The sequence below is a fragment of the Physeter macrocephalus genome, chromosome 10, assembly GCF_002837175.3.
Source record: "Physeter macrocephalus isolate SW-GA chromosome 10, ASM283717v5, whole genome shotgun sequence".
Taxonomy (NCBI): domain Eukaryota; kingdom Metazoa; phylum Chordata; class Mammalia; order Artiodactyla; family Physeteridae; genus Physeter; species Physeter macrocephalus.
This window is the reverse complement of record NC_041223.1, coordinates 25,973,787-25,993,340: the sequence shown is the minus strand read 5'-3', so window position 1 is coordinate 25,993,340 and position 19,554 is coordinate 25,973,787. Positions and strand designations below refer to the sequence as shown.

Here is a 19,554-nt window from a genome sequence, read left to right as displayed (position 1 = left end):
AAGGTCATTTTATGCTAATCTTGTATCCAGTCTTGCACTGGTAACCAGTCAAGCAAGTGATCCATCCTCCTGTTGCTAACAATAAAGGACATCTTAGTTATAGAGAGAGAAAGAACTTTAGTTACAGATAAGTAGGAAAAAAACCAAATAGCCAGAATGTGTTAAAGGTCATAGTTACTATAATTTGTCACCCCAAATTCAATAACACTTCAATGAGACCAATCAGAAGGATGAATGAAAATAGAGGATCTGTTAGGAACATGATACATTGGGATCTTTTCCCAACATTAGAAGCAAGTACAGTGTGGCAGAGTGCAAAAAGCCTGGAGTTTGGGCCCAAAAGACCTTTGCCAATTTCTAGCTGTATAACTGGGCAAATTACTTAACATTTTCAAGTTACTTTCCTCACTGGTAAAATAAAGTGGGGCATCTGATATATATCAAATTAATATATATAGATAGCTTGATATATATTATATATCAAATGAAATAATGTATGAGAAGAGATTGGTTCTGGAAAATAGAAAGCATTTAATAAATTGCACCGATCATGTTATTTGCATTATTAATATCACCAGTGAACTATATCTGGTAAATCAGAAAATTATCTTCCTTAAATTAATAGATTATACCTTCTTTTGTTTTATTGTCAAATTTACCAGTTCTTTGTAAGAAATTAATCTGCATAGAGATATACGCCGGTACCAACAGATTGCCCCTATCATGTGTAACAAATTATTTCAGAACTCGGCATAGCCACCAGCGGTGACTTCCAGGGCTTTGTCACACCTCTGCTAATGATTTGGGTCTTCATGTCAGCAGACACATTAGCTTTTTTCACTTGCAGCATCTGAGCATGTGCTCAGGTTCCAAAACATATTCCAAGGTAAATAGTTGGTTTCAAAATTTTAAAAGAAATTACTACTGATGTCTAAGATCAAAGCCACTTGCTGATTCTTTTTTTTTCCCCCTGGTTCATAGACTCAAATATTCCTTTCACCTGTAATCCAGGGTAGTTAAATACCCAGCAACACTGTGTGCTGCTTTCTGTGTACTGTGGAAGGAGACTGCTCTTGTGCTTTATCTACTCCAGAGAACTGGAACCAACCCACCGGGACCTTAAGAGGGTGGAGTATTCCTATGGACCATCAGGGCCAAGACACACTGCCCGTGTCCTGACCAAGGATTTCATTTAAAAACCCACTCTCAACGCGACCTTCCTTTTATAAATGCCCCTCAGCCCATGATTCCAAATACTTTCAGTAAAAGAATCTCGTAAGGCAGCTGCAAAGTTCTCACCGAACTCTATACAGAAGGCAAAGGGGGGAATGCCTAATCTTTGCCTGCCTTGGTGGTTTCGTTGGGATAATAGACATACTTTCTCCCACCAAAAAATGTTTACACTGTTCTCAAATAGCGCAGAGGTCTTAAAGTTTTCTCGGCTTTGAAAGCTTCTTCTGATCCATATCTTCTTACCAGCATATTCATTAAGAAGTTCACAGATATATAAGTAACCATTCCAGTTAGACATTTGTATTTCCCACTTATTTGACCGATAACTCTTGAGAATTTTTGCACTTCATGTAAGAGGCACATTTTTGATTAAAGGATAATTTTAGACATGCTCTGAAGAGTATATAGGTGTGTGTCATTTGCATGCACATATTCAGGATGGGCTGTTTCACCTACATCCCTAAATCCAGCCTCAGAGTGTTTGTAGGAACAAGTGTAGCACTGGGGCGGACATAGTACCAGATGAGGAGAAGCAGGCTTGGGTAATTTTTGTCACCCCCAAGCTGTCTGTGAAAGTTTGAACCAGGCATCAACTGTCTCTGGCTGAATGATGCCATCTTTAGAGCATGAGGTATCACTGGTTTTTGTTTTTACAGTTAATTTATGAAAAACACAGGAGCCTTTCAAAGTGAAAACCATACCGTGAAATACAAAAGAATGTTTCAAAACAATAGCTGGGGGGAAACCAATAACTTTTTAATATATATTTTGAAACTGTTTCCTCATTGATTAACAGCTTTTATTGAGCTATAATTCACATACCATGCAATGCACCCATTTAAAGTTCCCAGTTCAAAGTTTTTTTAAATTATAATTATTACACTATTATTTGTTTTAGTTGTTGCAGTGAACACTGGCATACAAGTATCTGTTCAAATTCTGGTTTTCAGTTCTTCTGGGTACACTCCTAAGAGTGCAAAATTGCTGGGTCATATGGTAATTCCGTGTTCAGCTTTTTGAGGAACATTATTACTTTTAGAAAAGTTTGTACTTATGAGTTACTGCCCTAAGCATCTTAAATGTGTATTGCACCTAGTTGCCATAGCAAACTTTTTCATTCATTCTTATTCATTCAGCAAGTAATTTTAAAGGATCTACTATGTACCAGGCACTGTTCTAGGCACGGAGGTTCTCTAGTGAACAAATAACAAAGTTCCACTCTCTTGTAGGTCTTACATAATAGTAGTAATGGCAGACAATAAACAAATATATATATATATATATATATATATGCCATTAAGGCAATGAAGAAAAATGCATGGTGAGGGGGAATATTGCAGAGGATGGTTGTAGGTACGAGGGATGCCATTTTAGATGGAATTAAAGGGGAATGTCTGTGAAAAGCTGACACCTGAGCAGAGCCCTAAAAGAATCGGGGCAGGGCTTCCCTGGTGGTGAAGTGGTTAAGAATCCACCTGCCAATGCAGGGGACCTGGGTTCGAGCCCTGGTCTGGAAAGATCCCACATGCCGCGGAGCAGCGCCACAACTACTGAGCCTGTGCTCCAGAGCCCACAAGCCACAACTACTGAGCCCGCGTGCCACAACTACTGAAGCCCATGCACCGCAATGAAGAGTAGCCCCCCTCTCCAAAACTAGAGAAAGCCCACGCACAGCAACGAAGACCCAACACAGCCAAAAATAAAATTAATTAATTAATTAATTTTAAAAAAAGAATCGAGGCAGCTAGTCATCCAGAGATCGTGGGAGACCATTCTGGGGAGAGGCAAAAATACAAAAACCCTGAGGCACGTCCAGGCTTGGTGAGGTCAAGGAACAACAGACAGGTTGGGGTGGCTGAGGGGAGGCGAGGGGCGGGGTCGGGTTTTTTTATACTGTGATGCGAAGTCATTTGGAGAGTTTGAGCAGGAGACAGAGGCAATCTATTATTCTGCCTATTTCTAGGTAAAGAAGGCTTTAAGTGATTTTACCAAAGCACCCGGTGAGTAACAAAAAAGATTTTCCCAAGTAGGTTCACTCCGGAGTGCATGCTCTTCTCCACCAGTCTAGGGCGCATCTCTGCCCGAACGCTATTCCTTGCTGGCTGTCGTTGCTTTACAGAAATGCCCTACGAGGTGCTCCTTCCCTGGGATTGGTTCGTGGCTCTCCGTAAGCGGCAAGCCAGACGTTAAGCGGGTCTTGCCAGGCGTGGTGTTTGAGGTGTCTGGATTCTCTCCCGCAGGCATGATGCACTCCCCGGGATTCGACGCGAACGGCAGCCTGGGCTTGCAGATGCTGATGAACGCGGACAGCCTGTACTCGGCCGCGCACTGCGCCCTGCTGCTCAACCTGAAGCTCTCCCACGGCGACTACTACCGGAAGCGGCCCGCCCTGGCGCCAGGCACCATGGTGAGTGTGCGTCTCTGCCCCGCCACGCCGAGGACCAGCGGCGGCCTGTGGGCTGGCACCCGAGCATCACTGCCACGAGAGGGATGGCCGGTGTGTGCTATCTCACACTGATCTGGAATGGGTGATGCCCGCGGGGCTGTGGAGGGTGGGCGGACGTGATGCCCAGGAACCGTTGTGCAGTTTGCACGCGCGGTGAGCCGCAGAGCTACCCACCTAGCTCCAGGAGTAAAGAACCCCGTGTGCCTGGAAAGGGCTGCCTACCAGTGGCCCAGTAACTTCATCCAGTGGCATTAAACACACGTGTGTAAGACATATTCAAAAACGTAATCAGCATGTTAAGTAACAGCAGGAGATGTGCAGAGAATGGTCCCCTTTGCAGAAACTGCAGGCATGCTGTTGCAAATACCCTTCACTGAGTTCCAAAATATACCGAGACCCACTCGGACCCAGAGCTAAGCTCACTAATGTCGATAACAAAACACCTCCTGTGAGGTGATGCCAGTGATGAGGATTCTTCCGTGGCTGGCTCCCTGGCTTGAGCAGACCCCTCCATGGCGGACCCTGGAACCAGTTCGAGAGCCTAAATCCATGGAGCGACCTTAAGGGATCAGCAGTCCCTTAAGGGATTGTGATAAATGATTGACAAATTGTATTGTTTGTATTGTATGTTTCCGAGGGTAAGTGGTGGCTTCATGAGTGTAAGTCAAGTGTCTCTTGAGACACATATGTCCTTCAGCAAGGACATGCCACCTCTGCTGCTGATGGGACAGTAAGAAGGGGGTGCTCTGTGAAACATTTCTGTGCATTTTCTAATCCTCCCACATGTCAAAGAGCAAAAATGTAAAATGTAGTATCCCTACTCCTTCTACAGGGTTTCTTAAAAGGATGACATTAATGAAAGGACCTTCATGAAGTTTGGGACTTTTCCATTGCAGTTTCCGCTTCCCTCGCCACCCTCTGTCCCCCAATCGATAAGGTTCTGTTTTTCCCATAAGCGGTGACTCAGTGACTCGGGACGTGAAGAGGCGGCAGAGGAACATGAGAGCCTGTTTGTTTGCAAGGGATCGTATTTGGTCACCTTCTCGTGTGATCTTCTCTGCAGAAAGAGTTCATGAAGCAGGTCCAGACCAGCGGGGTGCTGATGGTCTTCTCCCAGGCCTGGATCGAGGAACTTTACCACCAGGTTCTCGACAGAAACATGCTCGGAGAAGCCGGCTACTGGGGCAGCCCCGAGGACAACAGCCTTCCCCTCATCACCATGCTGACTGGTCAGTGGCTCCTTACACAGCTCCATGGCACTCGGTGGGGTGAGGAGGGCCCACGCTTCAAAGCCCCTTTCAGGGAAGCAGTAGTGTTTCAAGCAGACTTTGAAACAGCACCCACAAAGCCTCCCTGGCAGTTGATGACAGTTCCAGGAAAGTGTCATGAGTTCACCTCATAAGAACTTTCTGTCCTTTTTCCACGTGGGACTCTGCAGGCTCACTGTGCCCCATTAGATTAGGAATTATTTAGCACCTCTGTCTGTTGGGATAAAACTGTAGACCTCTTCTGGGGATATGAAGTACTGTCTGGGCGCAAAGCCCAGAATTATTCCTGGAAACTCTCACATGCTCATAGATACCCCGTATCCTTCAGTGCTTCTGAGAATTTGCCAGTAATGTAAAATGATTGATTTTAAACTTGGCTTCATCCCCATTTCTTGTCCATATCAGAGGTCCCCCCTTCCCTTCCCAGCTGTACCAGAGTGAAAAAGAATGCAAGGGATTGCCCGGCGTTAGGACTCTGCACTTCCACTGCACGGGGCCCGGGTTCAATCCCTGGTCGGGGAAATAAGATCCCACCAGCCACGCAGCATGGCCAAAAAAAGCAAAAAGAAAGAATGTAAAATAGCTTGCCCAGCATCTTTTCTTTAGTGTCTTGAGTTTTTAAAATCCTATTTAACTATTGGAAATATCATATGAGAACATAAAGGGAAGTATGGGGTGTGGTCATAAGGCAACACTTTGGCAAAAGCAGCCACTCATGGCTCTGCATGGCGTAACTACAATGTCAGGTCACGATCGGGGAGTGCTCAGAAGTTTGGACTGGTCATCAGGAGCCTTAATAAATTTGATCTGAGTTCCCAGACTGGTTTCTAGCTGAGTGATCTTTTCATGGCTCCCACTGATGCGATAAGTAGAGCATGGCCCTACATGGACACCTTCCCTGCCCTCTCTGTGGTGTGTATGTCCTCACACAGCTCAACACGGCTTTGCACCAGACAGGGCACACTGGCAGGAACAGCACTGGCTTGGGGCAGTCCAGCTGGGAGGCAGAATCTGTTGTCCCGAAGGATATGTTATATTGCCTGTGGTTGCCACTCTTACAGAGGTGGCAGAGTGAACTTCTGACAGGTGGAGATCAAAATTGAGGAATTTGGAGGAAGGCGCTATTTAGAAATCAGGCAGGGAGTCAAGACATACAGTGAGGTCTATCCATAGCAGGCAGCGTCTTGGTCATTGTCTGGCATTTGGAGTGTTGGTTCCAGAACTAGGATGGAGTTGGGGGAAGCAAGACTGGGTCCCAAGCCTTGCGGACCATCATCACCAGACAAGTGACCAATTAGTATTTTATGAATCATGATATTTACATCCATTTGAAAAATAGGAATTCATATTTATGAAGACATTTATGAGACATTTATTCAGTCTACCTATAAGCAATGCTTGATTTCCATCTCTCTGCACAAACTGGCTTTCAGATTGAGATTAAAGGTACTGTCCAGAGCTTCTAAGTGCCTTGGAATTTAGATGAAGATCTTAAACATGCCAGCTTTAATTTCAATACCATAGTTTCTGCCAAAATTAATCTCTGAATTTCTTCCCTGAATCTTAATACAAGGAGTCATACAGTAGATGTAAAAATGAACAGATAGAGACTTCCCTGGTGGCGCAGTAGTTAAGAATCCACCTGCCAATGCAGCGGACCTGGGTTCGAGCCCTGGTCTGGGAAGATCCCACGTGCCGCGGAGCAGCTAAGCCCGTGCGCCACAACTACTGATCCTGCTCTCTAGAGCCCGTGCACCACAACTACTGAAGCCCGTGCACCTAGAGCCCATGCTCCGCAGCAAGAGAAGCCACTGCAATGAGAAGTCCCACTTGCCGCAACTAGAGAAAGCCCGTGTGCAGCAATGAAGACCCAATGCAGCCATAAATAAATAAATAAATTTTTAAAATTGAACAAATAACAGGCTATTCATAGGAGCCATATTCATCAGTCATCACTGTTAATCAGTCATCTCTTTTATAATGGAACAGTAAGTTCAATTGCTTCATCCATAGGGAAGTTATCTAACTTTAGATTAATGATAGGAAAACAGAGACTTTTCATAAGAATTCGACAGAATTACATTCTGTGATTCTTTGTAGCAAATTTCAGGTGTGAAGTGACAAGTGAATTTGAGCAGCAATTAACCTAGAGCTTGGAAACGTCCATCTAATCTTTTCATTTTGTGCAAGGAAAAGCAATAGCAGTAACCTGGTCATCAACACTACTGCTACTACCTGTGGCCATTCCTCATGTCGTGTCAAAGTATTCTATAGATTGTGGAATTTTAGCACTTAGATAAGCTTTGTGTTACTTGAATTCATCAGTCCTTTACCTAGCACATAGGAAACAAAACTTTGATACATGGCAGTTTCTGGCAAATGTCATTAGACCATTTGACCATAAGTCAGATCAATTTCAGTGAAACTGCTCTGTTCCCACTGTAGTAGTCGTATAGATTTCTCCCTGCCTTCCCTCCCACACCCAGTTTTACTGAGAGGTAATTGCCATATTAATCCCAGGTGTACAGCATAATGATTTGATATATGCATGTATTGTAAAATGACCATCACAGTAAGTTTAGTTAACATCAATCACCTCTCATAGTTACAGATTTTTTCTCACTGAGGTGAGAACTTTTACGAGCCATTCTCTGAGCAACTTTCAAAGAGATGTGTTACCAGAAGTCTCTAGACTTCCTGGAGTTACTGTAAGAATCAAAGATATAATGAAATAATTTTCAAACACCATGCCAAGTCTCACCCTATTGGGGTGAAGGTGAAGTTCTAAAGTCAGGGAATAAGCTTATGTTACCCTCTTCTCCCGTTCCCCTCTGTGTGGTGCATTTACCTGTTAGTTGCATTCAAATGCGTATGTTTCTACTCCATGGTCACTCCTCCAATGCTTACTTCCTTTTTACTGAGGAATTTGGGGCCCAGAGAATGGCGTACCTGGCCCAAGGCTACAAGACTACTTAATTCAGAGGCAAGGCTGAATTGAAGCCTAGCCCTCTCAACCCAGGCCAGTCTCTTCTTACCAGCATGTTAAGGAATGGTTCATTGAACTAATTCTGTAGATGAGAGTATATTTTAACAAAAATTTAAACAGGGTGAATTAGAATCCCATATTGAGCTGAAGTTTGGTGTCATGGAAGGAGGCCTGGATGGGTGTCAGAAGACGTGAATACTAAGTCTAATTCCTTCCTTTGCCAGCCTCATGACTTGGGTGATTTACCTACTCTGAATACTTATTTCTTCCTCTGTGAAATAAGGAAAAATAATACCTACCCTGCCTACGTACTTGGAGTTGTTGGGAAGATCTACTGAAAAAAATGTTACGTGAAAACACTTTGAAAATTGTAAGGTATTATTAGTAAGGTATTGTGCTTTCCAATCAGATTATATGATTATCTGACCGAAGAGGCTTATCCTCCTCTTAATTCTTTTGAGGAAGCTCTGAAAATCAGATCCATGTTGGAGTAACCTGTACATATAAAATGTGGGAATAATGCCACAATTTTGAATAAAAGTGAGTCTGCAAAGATCAAAATATTCTAAATCAATAGATTTTCTAGCAACAGGTATCAGAATTTATATTTTTTCAAATAAAAAAATACATCAGCCTAACAGAAGAATGCAGAAGAATGAAGAAAGAATGAAAAGAAGAATGAAAGAAAACTGTACTGAATGGATAAAACAAAAATTTTAATATTCTGATAAAAGGTTGCTGCATACTTGGTACATAACAGATCCCATGACTGTTTGTTGGGAAGAAAATGAATATTGTGGTAGCCGTTTGTTTTTGACTGGAGTATTCTTTAAAAAGAAAAAAAAAAAAAAAACACCTTGCCTTTTTTCCTTGACAGATATCGATGGCTTAGAGAGCAGTGCAATTGGAGGGCAGCTGATGGCCTCAGCTTCTATGGAGTCTCCATTCACCCAGGGCAGGAGAATTGATGACTCCACGGTGGCAGGTAGTGACTTGGGTCTTGAGTTTCTGAATATACATCCATCGCATGTGTTACCGGCAATTAAATTATTATGTGGCAGCTTTCTGTACTGACGTAAATGAACTTAGATTTCATCTTGGCAGAAAATTACCTGATGGAAGTTACTAGCATCATCCAGCTGCTGATGCAACTTTCATTGTTTATAAGCACGAAGTGAAATGCAATACGGTATAACCCTTTCCATTGTATTTCCTGTAGTAGAATTGCACACAGCTCGATAATGCTAATGTGATGGTCAGAGGATCCCAGGCCATTCATTGCCAGGTTGTTTTCTCTCCGGAAGGTGACCCACACCCCTTCACGTTCTAGGTGTGGCGTTCGCTCGCTACCTTCTGGTTGGCTGCTGGAAGAACTTGATCGACACTTTATCAACCCCCCTGACCGGCCGAATGGCGGGGAGCTCCAAAGGGCTGGCCTTCATTCTGGGAGCTGAAGGCATCAAAGAACAGAACCAGAAAGAACGCGATGCCATCTGCATGAGCCTCGATGGGCTGCGGAAAGCAGCGCGGCTGAGCTGCGCTCTAGGTATGGCGGACATGGTATCCCTGACCCGTGGCCCAAGGGGTGTTCCCCGAGGAACACATTAGGAACGGCCCTAGTGGACAACAAGTCTTTTAGAAGTGCTTCTGCCAGGTGAGTGGTTAGAGAATAGACTCAGTTAAGGGGTAATTGTTTGTTTCCTCTAAAGGAGTTGCAGCCAACTGTGCGTCAGCCCTCGCCCAGATGGCAGCTGCCTCCTGTGTCCAGGAAGAGAGAGAGGAAAGGGAAATCCAGGAACCCGGTGATGCCATAGCTCAAGGTAACAGCAGGAGGGGCTAGAATCCACCTGGTGCCTGTGTGAGGCCTGCACGTGCCCGCACACACGAGCAGACACACTTGTCCCTGTTGCATGTGTGATACACGGCGTATTGTATACCACTGGTGATGAGATGCCGCTGGACCACAGGCTTGGGTCAGTTTTACATGGCTGACCCTCCAGACTGCTCACAATAGGTCCCTCTGGACACAAAAGACATACTGGCTCCCGGCGACTAGGAAAGTACACTTGGCCGCTAGCCAGAGGCCCACCTGGCTCAGCTGTTCACACCTGTGGCGTCCTCTGGCCACTGGCTTTGAAGCACATTTGAGGACCCCCTCAGGTTACAGTGGGAAAGATAGAATGGCCAGGGTTCTGAAGTGGGGAATCAAACCCATGGAGGAATCCCTGAGAGGAGGCTTAGGAAGGCTTTGCTCTTGTCAGAGAAAAACCTGAGCTTTGTGAACTTGGGAAAGGGTTGATTTTTAACTTGTTAAAATGAGTCAGTCAATGAAGTGGATGGTTATCTAGATATAAGGAAAGAGAATGGCCTTTCTAATAGCAGTGGAAGATAAATGGCAGACAGCAAACAAGGAAAAACTGGAAGCTTGTTCCAACCTGTGCTAACAATGTATCAGGTATATAAAATAGGTAGTCACAGAACGAGTCAGCACATTTTTAGCTGAGAAAAACAGGTTAGGTTGGTGTTCCTCAAACTTGAGTAATAGAATCATGTGAAAACAAAGCAACTCTTACACATCCCCAGTGTTAACTGCAAAAGAGTGTCACACTTTTACTTAAAATGTACAACTATAAGTTACATGAAAATACTTAAATTTAAAGTTCTTCACAAACTATTAAACCAGAGCTAGTATTTGAATTATAGACAAATAAAAAAGAAAATCAATATCACATCCTTGAGACAAATGATGCTTTGCTAAAAATCAGTTTGCCCTTTACAGTAGGAGCATGGTTCGGCTTCCTCTGTAGTGAGCGTGCTGTGTTTCTGGGCTCTGGACCATTTCTCAGTTTTCCCACTAGACCCATCTTCCAGTGACTGGACACCTTAATTCATGGAGGATGCTGTCGTTTGGCCTTGCCTTGGCATTTTGTGTAATTGACATCTTAAGTCACCTCCTGCATCCCTTCTCATTCATTATCTACAATTTAAAAAGTATTATTTGAAGATCACAAGTATAAACGTAAACTCAGGGAGTGAAAGGATATGGGAATTTTCAGTTATAAAGCGGTCATCGTGGTGCTGAGCATGTGTACATACATATGTTGTTTGACACGATCATCGTCATGAACCCCTGACGTTAAATAAACCTCAGAGAGGACTTGGGAATGCCAGGAATTCTTTCTTATTATCAATATGAGTACACAGGGGCAGAGGATGGGTCTGGGCACAGATGGCTTTAGCTGGGATTGGCCCTTGAAGCCCATCCTCACTGCTGTGACTGACCCAGATCCCAGGGGTGGGCCCAGAGGAACTGTACCTACCAGGTCAGAATCCATGAACTTCTGAAACCCCGGGGCTGGGGTCACCAATGTCGGTGGGCCTGTGGGCTGGGTAGTTTGCATGAAGAGCCTCGGGGACCTGCCATTGAAGAGCTCGCTGCCAGTGACATCCAGTGACATCTCCCGTTTCCTTTTGCCCTTGCACAAGAGCACATTCTTTCGTTTCCCTCCTTTCTCCCTCCCCTCCTGTCTCCCTTACTTGGACTGTTATTCTAACGAATGTCTTTCTGACGCAGTGAAACTAAAAGTGGAGCAGAAACTGGAGCAGATCGGGAAGCTGCAGGGGGTAGGGCTGCACACAGCCCACGTCCTGTGCATGGGTGCCATCCTCAGCGTCGGCCTGGAGATGGGCAGCCACAACCCGGACTGCTGGCCACACGTGTTCAGGTGTGTGACCGGACCCCGACTCCCGCAGGCCCGGCACCGCCTGCCAGTGCGGGGAGGGCCGGGAGGGGGCCTGCCGTGGGGAAGGGGTAGAACCCCGCACCTGCCAGCACGTAAATGGTTCACAGTAATTCACAGAGTTTGGAAAAGCCCCAAATGAGAGGTTAAAAAGAGAAAAGGGAATAAGGGCCCAGCTGAACGTATGTCTCAGAGAACAGAGTGACAGAACTGAATTTAGGAAACTGTGAACTATCATTGACATTGTCTGTGAGAGGCAGATACATTATCCCAGGGAAGAAAAACTGATTCTTAACTAGAGGCTGGTAAAAGACCACATAAGTTAGGTGAATACTAGGCAGGTCTAAAAGCTGGTCATGTGTCAGCAACATAACATGGCTGTATGTTTATTAATGTCCTTTTTATTGAAAGAAGGATTTTTGTTAGCTTACATGGACACATAATAAGTACAATTTGCCTACTTTTAATTTAGCTAGACAAAGGAAAAAATAGAATAGTACTTTGTGTCAAAGACAGCCAAAAGTTTGGCTCTTAGCTTTGTAGTATCAAAGTAAAAAGAACCTCCCAATCAGTTACACAGTTCACAGCACCTGTAAAATAAAAACAAAGCGAGAGCTCCACAGTCCTCCCACGACCAAGAAGAAAAGCCTGCCTTCCCTGGCACTGGCGGTCGGGTGGACCTCGGACAAAGGAAGGACCACTGTCCACCCGCAGCAGGCGCAGGGAGGCTACGGCTTTCTTGCCCACCTCCTCAGCACACACCCCATCCTCTACAAGCTCAGTTCTGGCCGAACGGTGGAGGGCGGTCAGAAGGATGGTGGCCCGCAGCAGGGCTCAGGCATCCAGATCTTGCCCAGAGCACTGGCCAGATCTAGGTTCTGTTTATCATCCTCAAAGCAAATACAGCCTTGAGTGAGTGTTGGTCGACTTTCAAAGATCATTCTAGGGTTGAAAAACTCATCTTGAGAGGAACATGTGAAAGGGCCAGCATGAATCGGCCTGGAGCACAGTCGGTTTTAATGTGGAGGCTGGTGACCCGCTACTCTCCATTGCTTTCACAGGCAAAAAGAGAAAGAAATTGCACCCAGGCAATTTCTATGGAATCAAAAAATGGCCTGATTATGGAACATCAGAGTGGATTATCCAGGATAGTCTTTCCTAGTAACTGGACTTATTCTGGGATGAGGGGTCTCTAGTCCCAGGTCCTATTGGGAACAGTTTGGAAGCTGGCAGCTGTACCATATGTTGTGACTCTTCTCTGAGTTTACCGTGATTAGGTGACTACCCCACCCGCTGCCCCAGTAGTGGTTACGTGGAGCTATCAGGACCCAGTGGGACATGGCTGGATGGAACCCTTGAGTGAGGGCCCATTGTGGCCAGAGGGCCAGTCTGCCATATGCACACTCATTCTGGGATCTCAAAGTGAGGAGATGTTTCCCGAGTCCTGACTAGAGCACGAGAGAGAGGGAAGAGGACCCGTTGGGAAAACTCACTCAAACAGCCAAAGTCCTGATAAGCCAGTACGCTGGACAGGACGTACCTGGATAAACAGAGCTCTGTTCCCAAACTTGCACCGAGGAATCCTTACCCCACCTCCAGGCTGTCTGGTCCAACTCAAACAAAAGCATGTATAGCGGGAAGAGAGGGAGTGGGAATGGAGAGAGAGGGGGAGAGAAATGGCTATCGCTGGAGGAGGGGGAACAGTTCAGGAGGATTGTAAGCCTGGCTGAGCTGCTTTGTATCTCCTGTGGGGTCGCCAGAGCGGGCCCGGCTGAGCTACAACTTTCAACGGCTGCTGTGTGTGACTCTCTCCAGGGTGTGCGAGTATGTGGGCACGTTGGAGCATACCCACTTCAGCGACGGCACCTCTCGGCCCCCGCTGACCATCAGCCAGCCTCAGAAGGCCCCCAGAGGCGGACTCCTCGGGGACCCGGAGAGCGAGGGCTCACCCCAAGAGCAGAGCCTGGAGCGGGGGAGCTCCCTGAGCGCGGCCCCCGTCATCCAGCCCCTCTCCATCCAGGAACTCGTCCGGGAAGGCAGCCGAGGCCGAGCCTCCGACTTCCGTGGGGGCAGCCTCATGACGGGCAGCAGTGCCGCCAAGGTTGTGCTCACGTTGTCCACCCAGGCCGACAGGTGCGTGCTGTTCCCGCCACGCCCCGGGGGGCTGTCCCCCAAAGAGCACCCATCGTCTGCTGGCCACACCACATGCTTCTCTTCTGCTCTCAAAATCATCCCCAGGACAACTTGATTTGTTAGCCGGTCATTGAAGCCTCTTGTAATTTTTTTCAAGTACGTCTCTGTCTGCCATCACGCTGCACACTCACAATGAGCTCCTTTGTCTAGTGACTGAGGCTGGAGGCTTGGGGGCGGGGTCAGGCAACCCGGGGCGAAGGCTCTGTACTTACTCCGTGACCGCAGGCAACTTCCACAGGCCTTGCTTTCTCATCGTAGAATAGGGCCATAAAGTATCGTGACTCTCACAGGCTAGCCATAAGGTTAAATTAATTAGTTCGCTGGAAGTAGTTAGGACAGAGCTTGGCAAATAGTAAACATTTGCTATTTTTATGATAATATTTTAAAATCCTGCACCCGGGAGTGTGATCTAAATTGATTCCCAGCAGTCACATTAAGATGTAGAGGGAGGAATCAACAGTAATTCCAACTGTTAGGTGGTCCTCCTTCTGTTTAAAAAAAAAAAAAAAAATGCATATTTATTAGAGAAAATGCAATCTAAAACATTTAAGAATTTATTGCAAGACTAATATATATCATTTGTTCCCCTAGTATAATGAGGCTAAAGTCAACATTTGTCCCAATTTGTCTTCCAAAAGGTTTTTCTTGGGGCTTCCCTGGTGGCGCAGTGGTTGAGAGTCCGCCTGCCGATGCAGGGGACGTGGGTTCGTGCCCCGGTCCGGGAAGATCCCACGTGCCACTGAGCGGCTGGGCCCGTGGGCCATGGCCACTGAGCCTGCGCGTCCGGAGCCTGTGCTCTGCAACGGGAGAGACCACAACAGTGAGAGGCCCCCGTACCACACACACACACACACACAAACAATAATAATAATTCTATGATTTATGACAAACAGGGTTCTGCTTAGGTTTTGTAAAAAAAAAAAAAAAGTTTTTCTTTCTGCCTGTGCAAAATTACAATAATGTACTGATATTTGTGAGCTATGTACAAATGATAATATATTGTGATTATTTGGCTACTTGTTCCCGTGGCTGCACATGAAACTAGACAAGAATGAGCCCCCTCTTTCCTGTTATCTGCTTTTCTGAATTGAGGTGGCCCTTCTTGATGCAGAAAGTGCTTTGGTCACCTTCACCTGGAGACCATCCCACTTCACTCTTCCACACTTGGCGGCCGTGCCCCAGACGACCCAGCACAGGCGCAGTGAAGTTCACATGGGAGGATGGACCACAAGGGCGTAGAGATGTGGGAGGAGCATCACTGGCTGGGCTCAGAAGACTCGAGTTCATTCCTGGCTTTGACACCAACCAACTGCAGGGTTGAGTCTGTGTAAACAGTTACACTGAGATTCAGTTTCTTCATCTACTAATTTGGTACAATATCCCTTTTTCCTGTCCATCCAACAAAGTGGCTGTGAAAGTGTTTGGGAAGCTGGAAAGTGGTATACAGGTGTCAGATGGGATATAATATTCACCCCTCTTTTCCTACTAGGAAAGAGGAAGAAGAAATGATTAATGGGATCCAGAAACCAAACGGTGTTGAAATTGAAATTACAAAACACAAGAAAAATATATTTGTTTAGGTAATTTGTGAATGATTAATCCACTGATTCCCATCTTAAAACTGTGTGCCTTGTATTATCCCTTCACAAGGGCTTTGTTATTCAGTTCCTATTGGAGACACTGTCCCTCACCCAGAACATGGCACCCCATAGGGCTGCTTGCTCTTCTGGTGTCACCACGGATTTGGAGGACAAGCATCAGGATGACCCCAGAGCAGAGGGAGGCTGGCTCGCCTCATTCCTCATGTGCCACACACACCGGTGTTTGATCCCAACATTCCACGTGCCAGTGAGCCTCTGATCCTCCTCTAAGCCCTGCTACCTGTGCTTACCTCCTTCTCCCTAACTCCTTCTAGAAATGTCTGTGCCCAACAGAGTGGAAAACAAAAAGAGCCTGCAAAGTCCTTTATGTTAGGGAATATTCATTATTCCAGTACATACTTGAGCTTCACCATGTCCAGGGCTCTGGGTGTATGAGTCAGAGGAGTAAAAAGGTCAGTCCCTGCCCCTGGGGGGCTTACAGATCAAGTTTACTCTGCTTCTGAATCCTCCTCAGAGCCACGCCCAGCATTAAACTCGCCAATTGTAGCCCAACAAAAGCCTTGATTAATTTTGAGTTTTTTCTTTAACATAACTTATGAAATTGAAGCTAATTGTAAGAATTCCATTCCCAGTTTTTCAGTTTCCGGGAGCGATGCTTTGCCATCTTTCAACTTCTTGCCAAATGTTTTATGAGTGCCCATCTCAGCTGAGCTAGGCCATGGGGCTACAAAGATTATTTTTTTAAATATGGTCTGTGCCCTTCAGATTAGAATCTTAGAGTAGATTTGTACTCAGTAATAAGAGATATAATACATTATTATATAATACATTATTTATAATACATTTATTATATTTATTATATAAATGTATTATTTATAATACATTTATATAATACATTATTGTATAAATGTATTATATAATACATTTATATACATTTATAATACATAATACAGATATAATACTGTACCTTTCTTTACAGTGTTTACACATTTTCATTAATCACATCTAAGAAAATTACCATAATCATTCTGCCATAAAGACTTTGCTGAATTGTTTCCAAGTAACAAGTCTTTTTGTTTCATCCAGGCTCTTTGAAGATGCTACAGATAAGTTGAACCTCATGGCTCTGGGAGGTTTTCTTTACCAGCTGAAGAAAGCATCGCAGTCCCAGCTTTTCCATTCCATTACAGAAACGGTTGATTACTCACTGGCAATGCCAGGTAATTCTTTCCCGGCAGAAACTGTGCCATGAGGTTAGCAGGAAACAGCCCAGATCTCTTATCCCAACAACCTGCCTAAAGACTTGAACCCCCATTCCCTTGGTACACAGTCATCTTGGCTCGAGTGAAAATTTGTCATCTGGTGTTGAGGCATGATCGTGGCAGATGGGGGTTGGCGGTTTGTGCGGGGTATCATTCTTTGTGGATGGAAATGTTGCTGCCACCACTGTTGCAGGTATTACCGCTGGAGCTGGACTATGTTCTGCTAAATCTTGTGCTTGTGATGTAGAAACGTTGTGGCTACTCAGGATGCAGATAGCTTCACATGAGGGTAGGAACTCCTCTCCATATCACAAAGCACACACCCGCCTTAGTCCAGCCTACTTGCAGAAGCAGCTTCTAATTTCAGAAGGGCCTGGGAGAGAAAAATGGAAGGCTTGACAGAAGCCTCAGGCCACTCTTATAGAAACTGCTCTCGTGGCATATCCCTTTAACAGTGGGTCAGTATAGCTGTCTTCACGGATGAGGCCAGATGAAGGCCCTCTTGAAGGCCAACATGTGGAAGGAGGGGGTAGAGTTGTACTGAATCACCCAAGTGGGTGGCAGGTTGCTCACAAACGCAGCTGTCCATCAGCAGCCAGGGTTGTTGTTCTATAACAGTGAGTACCTTGTCCCCATGGCAGAGTCACAGAGCCGTGTGCCAGGATCGCACTGGTGGCAGGTTGAAGTGCACAACCTCCGAGTTCCTTCCATCGTCAGGAATTTTGATTCTTACTGCAGATTCTAATTTGAGAACCATAATCCTTTCCCGTGAGATTTTAATAGACTTTAAAACCTTAGCTATATAAAGCCAACTTCCCAGATCCAGCCAACTGCCAGAGCATCTCTGAGCCCAGGGACCACTTTCAAAGTCTTCTGCATGGAGAAATCAGCAGACTCTGAGCTTACAAAAAACAATGAGCAGTGAGGGTCAGGAAGAGGCAGCAGACCTAGGGGGAAGAAGCATTGGCTTTGGAATCAATCAGATCCAATTTAAAATGCTGCCTTCACTACTTACCAGCTGCGTCATTTTAGGCAAGTTGGTTCACCTTTCTGATCTTCAGTTTTCTAATCTGTACATGGCAGTAGTTACATTTACTTCTTAAGGGTTGCTTTTAAAATTAAAGTGATTATAGACATCGAGAACAGACTTGTGGTTGCCAAGGTGCGGGGTGGGAGAGGGATGGAGTGGGAGTTTAGGATTAGCAGATGCAAACTATTATATATAGGATGGATAAAGAGCAAAGTCCTACTGTATAGCACAGGGAACTATATTCAATATCCTATGATAATCCATAATGGAAAAGAATATAAAAAAGAATGTATATATGTGTATAACTCAATCACTTTGCTGTACAGCAGAAATTAACACATTGTATATCAACTATACTTCAATAAAAATAAAAGTGATTAAAGACATAAAGAACCAACACAATGTCTGATGCAGAGTAAACAATCAGTAAATGTCAATGATTTTTGTTACTGTCATTTTGAAGTTTATTTGATACAGCAAGACTACTTAGAAAGGAACATTCTGGTTGGAAGAGACTGATCGTGATCGGTATTTTGTAGGTGTATGGGAGAAGCAGGAGTACATGAGCAAACAGAGAGTGGAGAAGACTAAGGTGACAGTGGCAGAGAAGTAGCAAGAGATCCGAGTAGGCAAGGATTATACGCAAGCAAGACAGAGGTTAGATCGCATGTTATTGGGTGCAAAGGGGCCTGACCTTCTTGGCAAGGGCTTCAGAGGTACCATTAAGCATTGACCAAGTGGATGGTGGCTGTAAAGGATGGGGACGGTAACAACAGTAAAATATAACTAAGTGTGTGGGGCAAGTAGTCTGTGCCAGGCCCTGTGCTAAGTACTTGATGAGCATTATCACATTTCGTCCTTGAAGTAACTTTAAGAAGTAGGTACTATCATCCCCACTTTTACAATGAGAAACTGTGGATTAGAGAGGTAAACGTCTGGTCCATCGTAACCCAGCTACTACATGATGGAGCCAGGATTTGGGCCTAGGCAGCCGATTCCCTGGCCCTTCTACTTAACCACGACATCATTCCTCCTTATCAACAAACATTGTTTGCCTGACAAGTGTAAATGTCAGGGTTGCTACAGTGAGCAGGAGAGGTGGGCCCTGGCTTTGTTAAGTGAATCACCTGTTCTTTCTTGCATCCAGGCTCCTTTCCTGTTTTGGCAAATTCACACCGAATAATCCCACTGATCTGAGTATGGTTCTTTGATTTTCATCCTCTCTCCATGCTTGAACAGGTCAAACTATTTCTGAGTTTTGGATTGATGGCTTTCATCGTCTTACCTTCCTGTAGGAGAAGTGAAATCCACCCAAGACCGAAAAAGTGCCCTCCACCTGTTCCGCCTCGGCGACGCCATGCTGAGGATCGTGCAGAGCAAATCGCGGCCCCTGCTCCACGTGATGCGCTGCTGGAGTCTTGTGGCGCCACACCTGGTGGAGGTGAGCACCTGGAAAGTGGGAAGCCCAGGGGCCTCCTGCAGCAGAGCCACAACAGGGCTCTCCAGTCAGCACGGGACAAAGGGCACTGTGGCCACGGCAGTAAGGTTCCCATCACCTGGTCATAAGCATCATTGTTCTCTGATTATACCTTATGGCACCTAAAGAATTGCCGCAAAGGGCAGCACTGCCCTGGGATCACTCTGACCCTCTTTCTTTAAAACTATGTGACTCACCTAGACACCTCACACTGCCGTTTTCTTATACTTCATGGTCTGCTATCAACCTAAGTCTGGAGTTTCATTTTTATACACGAATATCGCAATGTCTTTTGTTCCTGCCAGGCTCTCTTTTCGA

The 19,554-nt window shown here is 45.3% G+C and overlaps 1 protein-coding gene across 11 annotated transcripts in view; it reads left to right on the top strand.

Annotated features, from left to right (window-relative positions):
- ARFGEF3 (ARFGEF family member 3) overlaps nt 1-19,554 on the top strand; it is a 192,849-nt gene that overhangs the window by 119,151 nt on the left and 54,144 nt on the right. For all 11 annotated transcript variants that reach the window (XM_055087475.1, XM_028494381.2, XM_024122650.3 and 8 more), the window contains 9 exons: nt 3,474-3,640; nt 4,743-4,908; nt 8,811-8,918; nt 9,264-9,479; nt 9,643-9,753; nt 11,508-11,658; nt 13,489-13,806; nt 16,554-16,687; nt 19,055-19,200. In XM_055087475.1, the coding sequence (XP_054943450.1) occupies nt 3,474-3,640; nt 4,743-4,908; nt 8,811-8,918; nt 9,264-9,479; nt 9,643-9,753; nt 11,508-11,658; nt 13,489-13,806; nt 16,554-16,687; nt 19,055-19,200 (1,517 nt within the window). The remainder of the gene's footprint in view (nt 1-3,473; nt 3,641-4,742; nt 4,909-8,810; nt 8,919-9,263; nt 9,480-9,642; nt 9,754-11,507; nt 11,659-13,488; nt 13,807-16,553; nt 16,688-19,054; nt 19,201-19,554) is intronic.